The 20,657-nt window shown below is 41.7% G+C and overlaps 1 protein-coding gene across 1 annotated transcript in view; it reads right to left on the minus strand.

Moving 5' to 3' along the window:
• The window catches only part of SYT16 (synaptotagmin 16), a 220,500-nt gene that overhangs the window by 13,925 nt on the left and 185,918 nt on the right, over window positions 1–20,657 (minus strand). The window contains exons 5-7 of the mRNA XM_077122439.1: window positions 19,359–19,615; window positions 13,754–14,197; window positions 10,738–10,927 (exon numbers count right to left, since the gene is read on the minus strand). Of these exons, the coding sequence (XP_076978554.1) occupies window positions 10,738–10,927; window positions 13,754–14,197; window positions 19,359–19,615 (891 nt within the window). The remainder of the gene's footprint in view (window positions 1–10,737; window positions 10,928–13,753; window positions 14,198–19,358; window positions 19,616–20,657) is intronic.

Below are 20,657 nucleotides of genomic sequence, written 5' to 3' on the forward strand. Positions count from 1 at the left end.
ATATTCTAGAATATGCACTTCTAGAATAAAATGTAGGGAAACATCTTTAAGACCTAGTAATAGGAGGCAGCTTCCTAAACTTTATACCCAAAGCACAAACAACAAAAGAAAAAATAGATAAATGGGAACTCCTCAAAACCAAATGCTTCTGCACCTCAAAAGACTTTGTCTTAAAGGTGAAGAGGCAGCCAACTCAGTGGGAGAAAATATTTGGAAATCACATATTGGACCAAGGTTTGATTTCCCGTATATACAAAGAAATCATAGAACTCAACAACAAAAGAACAAACAATCCAATTATAAAGTGGACTAAAGATTTAAATAGGCATTTTTCTGAAGGGCAAATACAGATGGCTCAAAAACATATGAAGAGATGCTTATTTTCACTGCCTATAAGGGAAATGCAGATCAGGACTACAATGAGATGCCACCTCGCCTACATAAGAATGGCCACTATTAAACAAACAGGAAACCATAAATGCTGGAGAGGATGTGGAGAAATTGGGACAGTTATGCACTGCTGGTGGGAACGTACAATGGTGCAGTCACTGTGGAAGACTGTTTGGCAGCTCCTTAGGAAACCAAACATCGAGTTGCCCTATGACCCAGCCATAGCACTACTTGGTATATACCCAGAAGAGCTCAAAGCAATGACACAAACTGACATTTGCATGCTGATGTTCATAGCAGCATTATTACAATAGCCAAAAGATGGAAACAAACCAAATGCCCATCAACAGATGAGTGGATCAACAAAATGTGGTATATACATGTGATGTAATATTATGCAGCAGTAAGAAAACTTGACATCCTGAAGCACATGACAAGATGGATGAGCCTTGAGGACATAATGCTGAGTGAAGTTACCAATATATAAAAGGATAAATACTGCATGATTCCGCTTTTATGAGCAGTATAAAGGTATAATCAGAGGGTTATAATACAGAATATAGGGGACTTAGAGATGCACAGATGCTAGAGATGGTTGAACCGTTAGCTAATGAGGTTGAACTCCAATATAATGGAGTAGATAGGAGTGAAGGTGGTTCTCTAGTGGGTGTATAAGTAACATTACCATACTGAAGATGAACAAGACTGAAAGGGGCTGTATAGACCTACGTGCCCACTGATTAACATTAGAAACATGAACTCTGGCAAGAATTACTTCAAAGATATGATTCTTGTATAAAGAGTGTTTAAGTCCAGGGTACAGGGGAAAACTGCTATTGCATGCTATGAGCTACGTTCAGAAGGAAACCATCAGCACTGCCACAGCAACAGCAGAGGTAAATAATGGGGGGAGGGACAAGAGTTAAGAGGAGGTTTAGATTTCCTATTTAGTGAGGATGTGTTTATTGGTTTTCTTTCTCTTGGGAACAATGAAATTATCTAAAATTGAGAATGTTGATGGACTGTGGACTATGGACCCTCTACATGATGCCCGATGACTGCAGGTGGCTGAAGGATGCACTGACAGAGAAGTAGAATGGCGAACGATGGTGTATACTTAAGAACGAAGGCTGTGCTGCTACAAAAAGAAACAAAGTCGTGAGGCATGCAAAGATGTGAATGAACACAAGGGACATGTGGTGAGACAGAATAAGCCAGAAACAAAAGAACAAGAATGGTATGGTCACCTTTAGAAAATGCTTATAAGAAAACAGGGGCCTAGATTGTAAGTTTTCAGAACAGACACATTAAATTCTGAGTGGTGATTATTATTTCTGGATTTTGAGAGGCTGTTATATATATATATATATATATATATATATATATAACCTGATATTTAGAGATAAGAATGAAGCCGAACAGGTTGGGGTCAAAGTAATTCAGAACATAGCGATAAGGAAGACAGTTCTACATTCTAGAACCACACACACTCTTTAAGACCAACGGAAGAAAGGTTTATGTGGTCTGGAATGGAAATTTTCTGTAGTGCATAATCTCATTCAACCTATCTGTATAGCTCATTTGAAAAACTGAAGCACAGGGAGCACAGAATAAGAAAGAGGTCCTTTAATCCTGTATAGAATATTGTAATACCTGGATACAACCTAGAGTATATTAAGCAGATAATCAAAAAGTATTGGCAAAGTCCCCTGAGGGAGGGGAGAAAAATATGGAAATATTAAACCTCACCATCAGGGAATCCCCTGATACTGTGTCAAACTTTAAGGTCACCCAAATCAATAGGCTATGTCCTTGATCAGGAGGCTTACTCTTGTGAAGCTTATGTAGGTGCTGGAGAAGCTTAGACTCCCTATAGGTATGCCTAAGAGTTACTTCTGGAGGACCTCTGTTGTTGCTCAGATGTGGCCTCAGTCTCTCTAAACCCAACTCTGCAAGTGAAATCATTGCCCTCCCCCATACATGGGACATGACATCCAGGGGTGAAAGTCTCCCTGTCAACGTGGGAGAGGACTTCCAGGGATGAATCCAGACCTGGCACTGTGGAATCAATAATTTCATCCTGATCAAAAGGGAGAAAAGAAGTATAATTAAGAATTATACTTCAGTGGCAGAGAGAGTTCAAATAGAGTTGAGAGGCTACTCTGGAGGTTGCTCTTATGCAAGCTTCCGTTAGACCTTGCTACTTATCATAACCTGCCAGCCCCCAACCAGGACCATTCCAGCCAATCCTAAAGAACACCTAGGGCAATATATAAGAATCCACAAGGATTCCATACTCTAGAGTAATTTTCCAGAAACCTACAACCCCCAGATGGGTCCCTGGTCCAGATAAGTCCTGAAATGCAGAGGGCCCAACCTCTCCAGAACATCAGATGTGGATGTATGCCTACCCTATATTAGTGACAGCCCCTTCCAATATGAGAAATTTAGAGTTGCCACAGCCCAAACATCCATAAAGAGAGGGATGGAAAGATCAAAGGTGATGGTGGAGTTATACAGAGAAGAAAGGATTTAACAAATGAATATGAATGCTGAATCATTAAATTGATATCTCTTTTAGTCTCCAGTATTTTAGAGCAGCTAGAAGTGAAAACCTAAAATTGTGAAATTGTAACCCATGTCAAACTTTGAAATGTGTTCTACAACTAATTGCAGTCCTGCACTCTGAAATTTATAGGGTTTTGTATATATGTTATTTTTCACAAAAAAGAAGGAAAAAAGTCTATTGTGATGATAAAAAAATATTTAAGCCCTCTAGCCTCCTATATTCTGGAGCAGCTAGAAGGAAAAATCTGAGAGGATCGTATGGTAGCCCATGACACACTCTAGGGTCTGCCCTGCAACTGTTTGTTGAAGAGTACTTTAACAACTGTTGCTTTTTCATTTCTTTGCTTTGTATATATATTATACTATACAATTAAAAAAAAGTTTTAAAAAAATCCCTGGCTTGAACTCTATTGGATTAATTACATTTTTATTATTCTTATTTGTTCCCAGTATTGGTTTGAAAATTGAGCTAAAATGTTAACATATATATTTGATTTAATGTCTAAAATTAATCTATATCTATATCCTGCTGTTAATCAGATAAGGACCTTAGAATTCTTTTATTTTTACACCCCTCTCTATACTCCATGATATTACTAGATGGAATTTTATTTCCCCTTTGGGTTATACTCCTGAAATTAGTCTATTTTATTTTATTGCTGTTGTTGTTTTCAGCAATCCATGCATGTTTATATTTACCTCCATGTTCAACCAATTTCTTTCTTCCTGAAACATATCCTTTCATAGTTCTTTCAGTGAAAAACTTTTCAGACTTTGTGGAAAATATTTTTATTTTGCCTTCATGAGGGACTCAAAGTGTTAAGCTGAGAGTGTTTTTTTCTCTAGGGGTCTTGATAATAATATTAATTTATTGTCTTCTAATTCCTGTCATCGTCGTTGAGAAGTCTGTTCTCTGTTGTTCTGTCATTTCTCTTAGATAACTGTATTTTTTCCTCAAACAACTTCATAAAGATAAAATTCACATACTGTGGTGACTATCTTTTCTCTTCCGTTTTAAGGTTTTCTTCTAACTTTGATATCATGGTAAGACTTAAATGAATCGGTACAAGCAAAGGGATATCACATATGCATTCAAGTTTGTACCACATATAAAACTTAATGGGCTATGAGCTATGAGCCCAGAATTCTGAGCACACAGCAACTATTAATAAATACTCACTACATATAACTGAAAGCTGCACCAGCATCTTAAAAGATGGTCATGTGTCCTGAATCTATTCGTTTTTGGTTTAGTTCCTTATTTCCCTGCACTCAGTTTGTAGAGTCCCACGTGCTCTTCACACTAAACATGAGGCAGCTTGATTTACTTTTTTGTTTTTCTTTCCTCTTGTCTCTGCCTTTGTGTGTGCTAACAAGGTTAATTTGCTGCCACTGTAAGTAGTATTATCTAGGATGTAATTATCATGTGTGGCTAATCATGCACATGCCGAGAAGCTGGAGAACTTGTTGTTTTTAACTGGAGGAGACATCGTAATGATAGTTTTTGACAGGGACCATTATATGTGAACAAGGCAGTACACACAATAGAAGCAAAGATGAGGATGAAAAGAGAGAAACTGCCAACAGAATTGGTAACTTTTTAAAACAGGGACTTGTATATGTAACATTAGCTTGTTAACCTCATTTACTAGAGAAGAAAATGAAATCAGAGAGGTTAAATCAAATGTCGAGGTCAGGTCCAAGATAAAAGCAAAACAGAGCTGCTAAACTGTTAGTGAATCGCTTCCCCGTGAAGCCAAATTCCAAAGATAATCATATGTTTCTAAACTTTAATGGCACCTTTTTCAAAAGCCTATGTAAATACACATCAGGGTTCCATACATCTACCCGAGTCCGCAAGCTGCTTTTTCACCTGAACCACCTGCCATGTACAGACCTGGAGACTATTCTTTGCCATCAGATTTGTAGAAAAGCCTGGGCCATTCTAGCAAGAAGGACAACGATGTAACTGAACAGTGACCACATGCACTAAAGGAGGTATTACCTTGAAAGTACCTGGAATAAAGCTTGTCTCGGGCTGAGACTAGCTCATGTCACCTCATGTGTTTGTTGGTTCTGAATAGGTTCTATGGGCTAGTTTCAGTAATTCCTAAAGAGCCTATTTTATCTCCAGTGGCCCACCTATATGATTAAAAACAGATAGCACCTTTACCACATGGCATGTTCACACATACAAACACAAATATATTAGATGAGTAGAGAAACGATTAAAGCTAAAAAATGGAGAAATGCCTTTACCCGGCTGCCTAACCACATGCTTTCTCTTGGGACGGGCATGGATTTGGGAGGATGCCCGCTGGTGCCACTGCTTGGTTCTTCATCTCTCCTATTCAAGGTTGAGCCTGGGAACAGGGTTGGATCTTGAGATACCAATCTAATTGTGATGCCAAAGGCAAAAGCTACCATCTTTGCCTAAGACTCATATTTTATTTTTACCCACTTCACCCGTCTGAACTACTCCTGACTAGGCTAATCTGTCCTAATATTTTCTACAGGAAATGTTCAAATATACTGGAATCTGAAACAACTGTACAGTGAACACCCATACACTCTCCACCAGGAATCTTCAGTTCCTAACATTTTACTTTATTGGCTCTGTCACATATCTATGCATCTGGCCATTGGGCAGTAATCTGTTATTAACTCCCATTAACTGGCATGTGAGCTTTCATGACTCTCTCACTTTTAGGTAAAATGTACAGACAGTGAAATGAACAAACTTAGCACCATTTGGTTGCGTTTTCACAAACTCAAACATTCACTGAACCCGCAGCCTTATCAAGATACAGAGCACCTCCACCCCCCTGGAAGCTCCCTCATGCTCCAGCCCTATCCACTCCTGACCGCCACGCCTTTTCTAAGCCAAACAATCTTCTGCTTCTCTTCACTACAAATTAGTTTGGCCTATTCCAGAACTGTATATAAAAGGACTCACAAAATAGGTATTCAGCGTTTTTTAAAATATTCTTCCATATTGCCTCTGTTAACTGCATTCCTTTTTACTGCTGAATAATATTCCATTATATAAGTCTTGTCAGCTTGTATATCCATTCACTTGTCGATGGATACGAAGCCTGTCCATTTTTGACCGTTACCATCAAGCTGCTATGAATGTTCTTGTACAATCATTTCTCTCCCTCTCCTCTCCCCCTTCTCCGCCCCTCTTTCTTGACACATGATTTCACATGTCTTGGGCATTTATGCCTAAGAATGGAATTGCTAGATTCTTGGTGTATGTTTAGCTGTATAAGAAACTTCCAGATCTTTTCCCAAAGTGATTGTTCCATTTTATGGACCCACCAACAATATATGATCCAGATTCTCACCCATACTTGGTGGCAACAGCTGTTTAGGTTTCAGCCGTCCTAATGGGTATGTAGGATATATCAGAAGTGGAGGTGGGGCAATTTACATCTCAATGGCTTATTTCCTCTAAGATCTTGCCAAAGGAGAGGGTATTCATCTACTATGAGTCCGACTTTGCTACCTAGCTTCGGAAGAAACGTTTACAACATCAGAATTATCTGACTGGGTCAGATTGGTAAATTCAAAGTCACCTTCTGTTTCATGATACATTTTCAGACAAAACATTCTCACATCTAAATCCCAGGCTATATCTCTGTTTCCAGCAGAATTTAAAACAACATTGTAGAGAATAAAAGCTTCCAATACTCAGACTCAACCTGTTTTCCTTTGCACTTCCCTATAAGCTCTCCTTTACACTGTCATGACCACACTAGGACAGGACTGATGTCCCCTTTTTACAGAGAAGGCATCGGAATCTAAGCTGAGAGTCATGAGCTCAGGATTCGTGGCCTTGCCGTGCACATGTCCCCTGTATGCTCCAGGCACAACTGCCCCTTGCAGGCAGCACCTCTGTGGTAGCACCCCGGCAGCAACCTCCATCTGATGCCCCAGGAAGGACATACGCACATCTATGCATCTGGCCGTTCAGAAATATACATCCCCTGCCACCCGCCATCACTACTCCCCCCCAACTCATAGCTCAGTAACCCCTTGGCTTGCATCTTCTTTGCCTCTTCCTTTGAATTCTGCCCATTTACCTCATGAAATTCATGTTCCCTCACCCTTTCTCTCTCATAATTTTTTCCGCATGGGAACTAACGATTTATCCTAATCTTGCCTGATAACTATCAACGTAATGCTAGTGGTATAGCAAAGTGAAGCAAAATAAGGAACCAATAGAGTCAACCTCTAAAGCCATTTGAAATTACCAAGAAGTCAGTAACGGTTGGGAAGTTTTGTGGACCCCAGAAAGGATCATGTTCTCAAGCTAATCCATTCCTGTGGGTGGCACCTCTGATTAGATTATTTCAGTTGAGGCATGCCCCAGGTGAGTTCTCTTAATTCTCTTATTAGAGTCCATTATAAGAGGATGAAATACAGAGAGAAAGACACAGAAGCTGAGAGAGACAGTTAGTAAATAAAGAAGAAGTGAGAAGCTGGAAGAAATGAAACTGGAAGAAAAGGGAGAGACCAGCAGATGCCATGTGCCTTGACATCTGACAGAGGATTCCGGACATCGTCTTATGATTCCTTGATATGGACATTTTGACAGCCTCAGAACTGTAAGCTTGTAAGCTAATAAATCCCCACTGTTAAAAACCAGTCCATTTCTGGTATATGGTATTTTGTCAGCTTTAGCAAACTGGAACAAGTTCCCTTTCAGCATCTCCACAAAGGAACTGTCTACTTTCTCAGCCCCTCCTTAGTTAAATTGGATTTTCCTCAAATGCCAGCATTCTACAAAAATAAAAACTTTGGTGTTCACTATTGGGTTTTCTGTTTTAATTAATAGCATCACAGCCATATTGTTTCTATTACATTGGTTGTGGAGATCCAGCATGTTGGTTGCATTTTAAGTTAAACTGCAACATTATGTCTTTGACAAGTCATACACCTAATGCCAAACTGACTTAAAATTCTCAAATAAAATCAGTTTCTCAATTAGGAATTGCCTTTTTTTTTCCCTATTGTTTTAAGTATTTGTTGCAAGTATTTCCTCTTTCGCATGATTTATTTTGTAGAGAAAATATGAAGATCTAATAGTACTATTGAAAGCATTTGAAAGTGGCAAGAGGTCCCTTTCCATCATATGAAGCATTCCTATCTATAAAGCATACGTAACTATGACCCCCATTTTACAGATGGGGAAGAAAAGTCAGAAAGATTAAGCAAGTGGCAGAATCTGAGCTCACGACCTAATGTCAGCCTCTAGAGGAGGCTCTCTTAAAAACCACAATATATTTCACTTACACTTGTCAGGTACCTCCCAACATGCAAATTGAAGCTTCTTATCATGGGCTTGAATTGTCCATAACTGGGTAACATACATTATCATCATTCTCCGCATTTCTACCAAGCTCTGCCCCACCCCCCGAACTAGTAAGACCTCACCAAACTGCAGAAGGCAGGAAGGGAGATTGGAAAAAGCACTGAAGGAAACTAAATCCAGGTCTTCAGTAAATCCAGAGCTAATTTGGACTTAAAAAGACCCCAGCAGTGCAGTGAATCAGTAGCATTCATTATGCATTTTAAATAGCTCTCACCTGGCTTTGAGCAGAGACACTAAATATGGCTTAAACACCTGGTCTATTCCATTATCCAAAGTGCTAGGACTTTCCTTACTAACTTGCTCCAATGGCTTTAATAATGATTGTCTAAAATGCCATCCCACTGAACAGAGACTTTGTGGGCTGCAGCACAGTTGCTGGAGAAAAAGAATGAGGACCCAGACTTGGTTGTAGGAGCTAACCCTTTGCTACCATTTCAGCTAGCTTTTCACTTGCTGCTGACCCAATAAATCAGAGTACATTGACTCCTTCAGCCTAAAACATGCTTATTGATTTCATACCCATGGTAGACAGGCTTATATGGCCACCATGCTAGCTTATCTCCTGGACTTGAAAATACTGGAAATCCAACAATATTCCCCTGACTCACTTGCAGCTAAGAATCTAGACACAAATTATGTTACTCCAATTAAATGTAATTGCATAAGACATAGAAGGCAGAAACAAGGTGCAGGCCATCTTTCTGTTCCTTTTAGCTACTTTCGCTAACAAGCAAAATCATGAATGAAAATGTGAGTTAATTTTTTTACGGTACAATTCCAATGTTCATCTTCAACTTCTTGGGTATTGAGAGGAGTGGAGGCAGTTGGTAGCAGCAGCTTTTTGATTCTGGTTTCCTGAACCCTGATTACAGCTTTTCAGTGGTGTTTTAGTTTGCAAGCTGCCAGAATGCAATATATCAGAACTGGAACAGCTTTTAAAAAGTGGACCAGTTTTTAATAAGTTACAAATTTACAGTTCTAAGCCTATGAAAAGGTCCAAACTAAGTCCTCCAGGGAAAGATACCTTCATTCAAGGAAGGTCAATGGGTCAGACACCTGTGTCAGCTGGGTAGTCACATGGGGGCATCTGCTGGTCCCTTGCCCCTGGGTTCCATCACTTACAGCCTCAATTCCTGCACAGGGTTCCTCACTTTGCTTCTCTGGGGCTGGCTTTCATCTCGTGGCTTCCCTTGGCTCTTTGCAGATTCTGGCTTACTTAACATCTCATGGTTATGTTTGCTGGGCTCTAAGCATCTCCCAACATCTGTGTCTCTGTTCTCCAAGTGTCAGGATCTGTGTCAGCTCTCTCTCTGTTGGCTCTAAGGCTTCTGTTGTTTCTGACTCCCTCCAAAATGTTTCCTCTTTTTTTTTTTTTTTTTTTTTTTTTCAAGGAAAGACAGAGAGAAGGAAGGAAGGATAGAAGGAAGGAAGGAAGGAAGAAAGGGAACAAAATGTTTCCTCTTTTAAAGGATTCCAGAAACCTAATCAAGACCCACCTGGAATGGGTTGAGTCACATCACCATCTAATCAAAAGGTCACACCCACAACTGGGCGTGCCACATCTCCATAATCTAATCAAAAGTTTCCACCCTACAGTGTTGAATCAGGATTAGAAGAAACAGCTGCTCCCACAAGACTGGATCAAGATTAAAACATGGCTTTTCTGGGGTACATAATACTTTCAAACTGGCACAACTAGGATGCCTTGAGCCCTTTGTTCTGGTGGTAATCTCAGAGGGAGGAGCTCCCCTGGAGGAATAGTTCTATTTTGTCCCAGCCTCACTTCTGCCTCCTCTGCCTGCTTCTCCATCATCACCATAATGATTACCATTTTTTGTGTACTTGCCATGAGTTAGGCACTGTGCTAAATACTTTACATATATAAATTCTTTTGAACCCTGCAACAACTCACGCGGAAGGTACCATTAAAATTCTTTTGTTTCACACGACTCAACTGAAGTTCAGAAAAGAGAGGTAAATTGCACAGGCTCACAGAACAAAGCGAGTCAGTGAGTTGTAAAACTCAATTTCAAACCCAGATCTGCCTCACTATGAAGCCTGGACTCTGCCTCCCTAAAGCGATTGGAGGGTCTGAGACCTATTAGCAGCTTTTGATTGCCTGTACACATTAATTGCTGAAAAGATATCATTCTTTTCCTTTAAAAATGATAGACATAAAAGCCAGCCTATTTCACATTAAGATGCATCTAGATATTGAAGAAGTCGTTAATCTAGTAAAATCGAAAGGCATTACAAATTTCAGAGACATCACTCCGTGAGAACTTTCCTAAACCATACCAAGGTCTTTTGGGTTGTAAAATTTAAAAGAGTAAGATGGACGCAAGCGTGTCCTTCTATTGCCTCTGCAAGCACCAGAGCGGGTGGAAAAGACACGCACTTACCAGGAGCTCTATTCACAGCGAGGTTTCGGAAATGGCTGCCTTTGATCATTTCCACAGCTAACTGCCCTGTTGTGGCATTGTAGAGCAGCCCCACCAGCAGCTCTGGCGCCCCTCCATGACACAGCAACTGCGCGGGGGAAGCACTATCGCTGCGGGAAACTGCAGATGGGCTGAGCTGAGATGCTCCACTCTGGAGGGGAAGGACAGCAAAGAATCCATTGGCCCCCACACTGTACCGTTCTTCTTTTACAGCCAGCCGACAGTACGCTGGGTGAAACTGTGACCCAGTCTCAACTGCTGCCAAAGCCTACTAAAGGCACACTGGGTGTGAGTTATCGTGGGGCTGGGGAACACAGCCACGGAGGAGATCCCCTGGGTTACTGGCTGACAGGCTTGTTTCAAGACCTTTTGCCATTGTACGTTTCCTCTCTGAAGACAAAACAGACAAAGATGTTCTTAGTGGTGTAAATCGAACTCTCTAAGATGGATGGAGAGCTAATAATATGTCTAATATAGACCAAAATTCCCTCCTGCATAATTTGTGCTTGAATGGTCCTACAGAACCATCCACTCCAGACATGACTTTGTTTCTGTTCTATGCAGCATCTTGATGAATGAAACAATACAGGAGGCATTTTGGCTTAACTATAAAGGAAATGACCTCTGGACATCTACTATCACATGTAACATTGGTCCCTAGTTCTGCTTGTTGTGGTTGTCAGATACATGCCAGATGCTAAATTTTGCCTCCTACACAAATGAATTAAATTGAAAATGGGCACTTTTCATAACTGTTTGATAAAGAAGGTAACACAGGGACTATGAATATCAGTGACACAGATCAGGAGAGAGCCTAAAGCTTCCTGTCCTGTCTGTCCATGTGTATGCTTTTTTTGGGCACCCACCCTTATGCTTCAGGCACTTTGGGAGAAGCTAAAAAAAAAAAAAAAAACAGGGAGATCAAGATGCTGAATTCAAACAGAGAAGTGGGAGTGGGAACCAGCCTTGCTGGGCAGATCAGCCAGCTTCCTCAAGCCACCTCTACTGGACTCGGGTTAAATCTTCTTCTTCCACAGCTGAAATCATTTCGTATAACTTCTTACCAAGAACTCCAATAAGAAGCAACAACGATAAGGGGAATAAAGGATTCTTCACATCTATAGGAAAATAATCTATTTGCAAAACCATGGAGCATCTCTGTAGAATCTCAGGCTTTCCTGAAGTGTAATTAGTAAAATCCTGGGCTAGGCAGTTTTGATACATGCATAAAGCCCATGCTGTGTAGGTGATAATAATCCAACAATAAAATATTGCTTAATTTGGGGTGAGGCTGGCCCTCCACTATGCTCCCTTGGAAGCTTACATTGTTAAAGTTATTGCTGCATTACTTGCCTCTTCCATCAAATTATGAATCCTTATAACTCTCTCAACTCCTCATACACAGCCTAGTACCTGGCCTATAATCATGCCCAACAAACAGGTGTTGAAAGGAAGAATTTTTAATCTCAAAATTGCTTCACACTTGCTCATTTCTTCCATTCAATTCTGTGCCCATAGCACACAGTCCAGAGCTTGGCACTTAGAAAGGTGGGTGTGATCAAATTGATACCTATGCTTCATAGCATGGGGTCCCTTCTGTTTTCCATAATTTCAGGTATACTATACTCAGACCTCAAGAAATAAGAGGGATTTGAGACGAGAGGACATGCAAGCTGGCTTTTGCTTTAAAAGGCTCATCTGGCTCCGATGTTGAGAATAGGCTGTAGGGGGCAGAGGCAGAAGCAGGGAGGACATTAGGAAACAATTTCAATAATCCAGCAGAGTCAGGTCCCAAGATACATCTTTAAAAAGAGTTAATAGGATTTTCTGTGCAAAAGAGAGAAGTCACAGATGATTCCCAAGGGTTTTGACCTGAGCGACCAGAAGGATGAATAGCTGAGAGAGGGGAGGCTACAGGTGGAGTAGATTTGGGGAAGAGGAATGAAAAAAATCAGGATTCCAAGTCCAGAGATGTTACTTCTGAGACAACTATTTAAAATTCAAGTGGACGGATTCCTCCTCCACTACACTGCAGACTCTCTGGCTCCTTCGTTCTTCCTCAAACATGGCAAGCTCCTTCCCACTCCAGACCACTGCATTTGCTAGCCCCTCTGTCTGTAAGGCGTGCGTGTCGCATGGTCACCAGGCATGCTCCCTCAATTCCTCAGGCTCTGTGCTTTACCACTACCTCAAAGGAACCGTTTCTGACCCTCTCACTCTTTGCCCACCTTGGTTTGTCTATTATCGCTCTCCTCTGCTAGACCATAAGCTTCGTGAAGATGGAAGCATCGTCTGCTTTGTTCTTTCCTGCATCTCCAATGCTTACACAAGACCTAGCATAGAGTAGGCACGCATTACTAATGAAGGAATAATGGGTCCAATAGTCCATATTAGCTACCTGATTTTTTTACATGGTTTTTAAAAAGGAGACCCTCACACTGGATGCAGCAGCCCGCAACAATAGCGAGCAGCTCAGTTTGTAGACACACAAACACAGGTGTCTTTTCTTGAAACCCTCGCAGAAGCAGAGGGATGTGGAAGGAGCTTGATTACATAAACGGAAAATCTGTAGACGTGGCTGGAGGTCAGAGCAGCTACTCCAGCTGGCTCACAGAGACCTCTCCTTGAAAGTCTCACCTATGAGACTGCCGTAATGTAGACGTGGGGCAGGGGTGGTGCAGACTATTCATTTACAACCAGAAGGCCAAGCGGCCTCTCCCCATTTTTCCATGCCCTCCACCACACTCCTGCTGTCATTTCCTAAAATGGACAAGGAATACATCCATCAGGTTATCGGGAAGACAGGCATGAAAACCTATTGTACCATGAAGTGCAAATCATGGCTTATAAGGATAGGGAGAGCCAAATGGAAAATTAAATTAAGGTGTCTGAATTCACAGGCTGAGTGTACTAAATCAAAGGCTGACAATTCCAGGTCCTTGGACATTTCATTAGCAGCACCATTTAACATACTCACACTTATATTACTTCTTGGCTCCAATACCAGAGTCACTTTCATTTCCCCTTCTGGGCACAGGTGGCTGAGATAGAATAGCTTCTCTGCCATCATCCTCTCGCGGGTGACCTTGCGGGCAGTGTACAGGCGGAAGCGGACAGCACAGGCAGCCACATTTCTGGACTCCAGCTTGGTGAAGATGACCTTCTCCTTGAAGATGGGGTTGGGCCCTCGCTGGATGCTGGTCCTGCCCCTCTGTTTCTTACCGGGCAGCAGCACTGTGTGAACTTGCCAGGCGTTGACTCCACTCCGGTCTTTATCGGGGAGGTCCTGTGCTCTCACAATGGTCACTGTGAGCTTCTGGCAGGCAGCTCTGTATTCAAAGATGACATCCAGGTCCCCACACCTTGAGATGGGCTCTGGGGCCCCAGGTGGCACTTGAAAGTGTGTTGTGTCCTGTTCCTGCTGTAGGCAGAGGAAATGATTGGCAATGGAAATGACAGTGCCCGGTTACATTTGGGTGGGATGATGCCCCTCTGCATTCCTTCTGAACCCCGTGCCTGCTGAGTGCTAATGCCTACACCTCTACATTGGAAAGGTTCATTTCCTGGTCTACCTGTCTATTAGACCATGAATTCTTTGAAGTCACGGTGTGTGGTATCTGGTGAGCCTTCATAAATGTTTCTGAAGTGAATGAATAAGTCTTCTATATTTTGTCAAGGGTTTTCATAGGCACTGTCTCTCAAAAAAAAAAAAAAAAAAAAAAAAAAAAAAAAACACAATTGCCCACTACCATTAAGGCCAACTGAGATACTAAGTCCAAAATTCACTCAACCATGCAGGTTAGGTCAACTATCGCCAAAAGATAACTTTTCCTTGAGTCCCCAGGAGACATGGCTAAGCTTAGACCTGTGCTCTATGAGTCTGTAACTCCTTGTCTGTAACAAGAATCCTAATGGGGGTCCTGAGCAGGGGACCCGTCAGTATGTTCTCAATCTCCATGAAAGGTTTATGGTAGTGATTCTAAAACTTCAATGCACATTCAGATCTGATTCTGATTGAGAAGGACTGGGGTAGGCTGAGATTCTGCATCTATGAGAAGCTCCCCAGGGATGTCTATGCTACTGGACTCAGACCACACTTTGAGTAGCGAGGGTTTAGGAGGGTTATTTCCAGCAACCAAATAGCAAACAGTAACACAATACTTAGGGCCAGAATGCCTGGGTTGAAATCACAGCTCAACCACTGACCAGCTTTCTGACCCTGGCCAAATAGACTCAAGTCAGAAGATGAGTACTAACATGCCTACTTGGTAGGGTTTTATTGTAAGGTTTTAATAGACGTGGGAATACCCGGATCGGAGAAGACTCCATAGATGTCTATCCCCATTACTGGACTGGTGCTGCCTATTTTCAAACACAGCCTTCCTCTTAGTGGAATATCACTCTTTGAAAGTAATCAACCTGGAGCCATTCAGATCTGACGACGTCACTGGGAAGACTGGACTGAACTGCATTTTCTTCAATGAACTACCTCAACAACAAAATATAAATAATACTGACCTGATTCCATTTTCCTCCAAAGGCATGGTTCTCGTTAAATCCTGACTAAACTTTGGAATGATTCTTACTGTAAGGCATCTCTTGTTTATATAAGTGAACACCAGATTCTGCTAATTTAGAGACTTCTTTATTTCAAAAAGTTATAATAAAACACCTCAAAATGTGCATTTATCAATGAAACTTTCCCACAAAGTTCAGGTGAAAGTACTTGGTTCTCTGAAATCAAATATCCTTAAAAATCCCAGGTCTGCCACTTAGCTTTGTCATTGGGGATATTATTTCATCCTTTCCATGGTCTGTTTTTCTCAGCATTAAAATAGGGATGATACCTACTTTGTAGGGTTGTTGAGAAAATTAAAGGGCTTGACATACAGTAGACATTTAATAAATGCTCTTCTGTTGTAAGAACCAACAGCAGGAAAATTTAAGCTTCTTGAAAAAATGAGGAAAGCTTCTTATATCCTTCCCTCTGTGCATGCATTCATGTTTGAGTGTTTCTATTCAGAGGTGCTTAGTTTCCAGTGATAAAAGTGGTTGCTATAGAGATTTTTTTTTTAACACAACTGACTAGTATAGATATAATATTAGAAGCAAATCTCCAAGGAGTTAGGTCTTCCAAGTCAAAAAATCATGTTACAGCCTTCTGTTAAAATTTCCATCTACTTTAGCCTACTCTTGACCATCTATATTGATTACCTGACCATAAATAATAATAGCTAACATCTTCTAAGCCCTTCCTTGTGCCAGGTATCCTACCAAGTCCTTTATAGATTATAAAAGGTAGCACTTATGCACTTCAGGTCTTCTTGGCTTCACCTCTTGTTCCATCTTCTCCTAGGGACAGAGCCTGTCTGGGCTCTCAGTGGCTTCCCCCTGACACAACCCAGCAAAGGCTCACCTCCTGCTGTGCAATGTACCTCTCAGCCCCCACCATGAACCTCTTCTGTTGATGCCCAGGCTTATAAAAGCTGAAGAACTCTGCTTGGCAGCCATCTGTGCAAAGCCCAGACTGAGGAGGCATCAACACTCACGAACAGATGTCCTGAGATACAGTTTATACAGCAATTAGTCCACCTTCGCAGTGGCCAACTTGATTACGTATTCTCACGTTGACTCTTCCTTCTTCCTGCTTCACTCCCTCATCCCTTATTTTTGATCTCCTAACAAAATACAATAGGAGCCTTAGCCTTAGGCATGCTTTTTGGAGAGCCAAGCTAAGACATATCTCTTTTAACAATCACATTAACCTGAGGAGGTTGGTATTTTACTATCTTCATGTTATGGAGAAGAAAACCAAGGCTTAGAAAGGCTAAATAATGGTCCCAAGGTCACATACTGAGCTATCAAGTGGGAATAGCCAGGGTTTGTACCCTGGTAGTCTGACCCCAGAGCTTGTAGGCTTAACTACTATGCCATACTCGAAACCCCAAACCTTACGTTAGACCACAAAGTCTCCCTTCTCCCTCCAAGTCTTTTACCACCACTGTTTATATGTAGATTGAATTGTGCGTAGTAAGGAGGGAATGAGGTGAGAGACAGGGTTGGAGACACACACTGCTTTGAGTTTCACATCCTTTTAGGCCCCTGCTCTTGATAATCAGGTAACGTTGCCTGTGTTTGCCATTGACTTCAATGTCAAGGTAAAAATGTCCTAGTTAATCAGTGTCTGTCCACTTATCTCTGAGGCCAGCTATCAGATTAAATTCCCCTTCTGCCTGCAGGTTTCTGGGGATGCTTCCACATCAACCATCCTAAGAGTCCTGAACAAGACCCGGTCCCAGGAAGGGTCTGCGCTCTGGATGGGGCCAGGCAAAGCTGGGCTTTGTGGCCCCTTCCTTGTTTGAATTAAGACAAAAGCTTCTGAAGGTCGGTATATTAGTGGCAATTACTTATTTCAACCCACTTTACCTATCACCAGGCAACTGAAGGCACTTCTCATGTGGGTACTGTTAATACAGCTAATCCATCTCACCTTCCTGCAAGGTAAAAATCTCTTCATTTTTATCCCCATTTGGCAGATTTTAATTAACTTCTCAAGGCCAACCAGTTAATCAGTGGAAAGCAAAACCGAAAAGTGGGACACCTGCCTCCCTGTGTGCTCGACACTGCCAGGCCCCCTCCCACCGGCTTCCCTGCTGGGCCCTGGGTCTTCAAGAAAAAGTCAGTGGCCTTTTGCAGCAAAGAACAGCTTCTGCAAACCCATCAGCCTAACAGGTAGTGACACATCGCATGGGTGGTTTTCTTCTGAGGCAAAACACATGACTCCTTTAGCTCTATTATCCTGGGTTTCCTTTCAGAGGAGAAAACTTGCATCAAATTGTCAAAACCCACGTAGGTTTAAAGATTTTCTGTCACATTGAAAACCTTTCTGTTTTAGTAAGACAGTGTTGCTGTCATCTGTGTGGCCCAAAGTAAACAGACCCACAATATGTTCCAAGGTGCCACATACACGGGGGAAGCCAGGGCTCTTAATCCAGCTAAGAGGCAAATCAATCAATTCGAAAAAGGGGAGTGAGGCCTGCAAAGCAGGCAGTTACAGGAAACTGCCTCCACGTTGCATTTGAAGTTCTGTAGGAGCACCAAATTACAGTTTCTGTCTCAAAATAGTAGGACGCTGAATGGAGCACACAGAGATGTCTGGATATTTTCGGCATCTGAGAACATTTAGTACCCTCACGGCACAGCTCCATGAGGCAGGCAAATGGGAAGTCACTTGGAGGAGGCATTTCAAAGCCTCAGGGCACAGTCATGAAGGAGTCAGAGTGTCAATAGACAGGTAAACAGTTGCATTTTGTTGCCCTGGTGCAATAGGCAAAAACAGAATTTTTGTATTTTAAATGCTATTGTGTGGGATTTGAATATAACTCCTAGCAGGGAACCAATTTTTTTTTTTTTTTTTTTTACAAAACATGTATAGTTAATGGCTGTGGGTACTTCTATACGAAGGGCTGCTGCTAACAAGCTGCAAACCACATACCCAAATGAACCATTTTCAGCCCTGGTGAGCAGAAACACCAACGTGCAGACAGGTGTGCACACGTGCACATCTCCTTACATACTATATTCTCCCCACGCCCCAGAGTGTTAGCAGGAAGGCTCGGGAACATGCTTGCCTGATATATATATTTTTCTTCCCTTTGATGAGCATTTAGTGGGTGTGACAATCTGGGTTCTAATAAAAGATTCATCCTGTTTACTTTCACAGTCAGCCTGATGTTAACAAAATTCATTCACCCTCCCCCTCACCCCACGTTTCCACAAATCACATTCATTTAAAGTTTTATACATTTATATGACTTATTTCATCAAAATGAATTTCCAATGGGATGTTAGACACCACCGTTTAACACCTTCTAATGCTACAACATCCTAAGTGCCTGCAAGATAAAACAATATTTGTAAAATCCTTCTCACTGCACCTGACACATAGTAACTATTGCATCATCATCTCCAGTGGAGTCTCTGGAAGGTTAGACACACTCTGCGCTAAGCTTTAGTTGCAAAGGACATTTAGAAGAAACATCCGTTATCAAGGATTTAGTCCAAAAAGCTACATATATGATCCAAGAGTTGTTACAGATTAATGCAATCTCAGAGGACCTCAGTTCACTTAGAAATATCCTTATACTGCAAGAGCCTCACCATGAGAACTTGTAATATTTCATTCAGGAGGGCCATTTTATTTTAGTTCGATTTTCAAATAATTCTCACACTCACACAATCATAACTGAACATTTTTAATAAAAATTGACTCCACCTAATTGTAACCACGAAGGAAATAAATCAGTTTCTCTAAAGAACTAATTATTTCTTTATATGAAAAGAGGCGTGGCTGTTACTGCATCTATTTTGCTCCCCCGTCTTCTCCCTCCACCCTCACGTAAAAGGAAATCTGTTTATGACATACTTAGGGGCTTTGGTCATCTGAACAATATTAACAAAAAACTTTTTAGGTCATTGTTTTTCAAGGCAACGCTTCCTCTCTGGAGAGATTTTTCGTGTAGGAGAGACAGAGCAAGTGCACAAAACACAAGCAAACAAAGAATGGAAAACAAGTCACTTGCCTCTGGACTCCACGTTGAGGAGCTGTCGGTGGCACAGGAATCTTCAAATCCCCGATTACTGAAAGCTGCCTCCATATCCGCGCTGCCCTCTGTGGACCAGCGGCTGAGGCTACGGACTGTGCCGGTGTCCTGGCGAGACCGGCCAGGGGGCCTGGAATCCCCTCTCTCACATGGGGACGGTGCGTGGGCAGAGATGGGGTCATCTTCACCATGAGACAGAGTCTCAGTATAACTTAGTTGGCTGGTTCCATCTAAATCTACATTTGCAATAAGAAAATTATTTTAAATGCGTTTTTTTTTTTTTTAACATTTCTTTTACCTACAAAAATTGATCAGGGCCAACCATAACCTGGGGACCTCTAACACAAAACCCACCAGATGACAGCTGCAGAAGCTTCAGTCCACCCTCTGGGTGGATAAACTTGGCCCACATAATCAAGAAGACTAAAAGCTCATCATTTGCTATGCAAGAAGGTTTAATACCTCTCAATAATATGAGTATAGAAGCTATGCATTTATGTTAAAAGGATAACGCAAATACATTATCATTTCGTTCGAGTTAATAACCACAAAACTCCAGGGTTGGATCAGAAGGTCATGAAGAGTAATCTAACATGTAATGATACAATCTCCCCCCTTCTTTCTTCCACATTCGCCACATCACCCTTCTGCTCAGAAGGTTTGGGTGGTTCTTGCTTAAGCAAAATGTAAAAAGTTCTCTGTTGGACTCAAGGAAAGAACACTGGGTTGGAGCAAGGATGGTCTGAATTTAAATCTGGCTCCGCCCTAACAGGTCTGAACAGCACGCAAACTTCCTGAACCTTTGTCTCTTTACCTATAAAATGATAATAAAAGCCATGTTAAAGGATGTTTGTGGACAGTTTTGAAATACTATCCATATGGCAGCCACTGAGGCCTTGCTTACCTGTCTAACCCAATCTGGACCCATCCCGCCCACTGCACCGCATTTCCCACAGCTTCCCAGCCCGCTGTCTCCTCTGGCTCATGGGCTCATGAAATGCCAGCTGTGGATTTCTCCTCGCACTGGTCTTCAAACCCTTTCGTCCACCCTTTCCTTCCTGCCTATTCAGATTCTACCAAGTCTTTCAAGTTCTACCAACTCCTGAATCTTCTGTGGCACCTCCAGACTCAATGTTTTCCTCTGACTTTCGTACTATTCTGTCTGTCTCTCTCAGTACTCTCCCTCCTATCCATCTCCCCTCCCCCTCAATGCCAAGGTTATTCTCAAACTGTAAGAAAAAAACTGACACGGTCTTTCCCAGAAACAGCCCTCATCCT

This window comes from Tamandua tetradactyla, chromosome 12, assembly GCF_023851605.1.
Source record: "Tamandua tetradactyla isolate mTamTet1 chromosome 12, mTamTet1.pri, whole genome shotgun sequence".
Classification (NCBI taxonomy): Eukaryota; Metazoa; Chordata; class Mammalia; order Pilosa; family Myrmecophagidae; genus Tamandua; species Tamandua tetradactyla.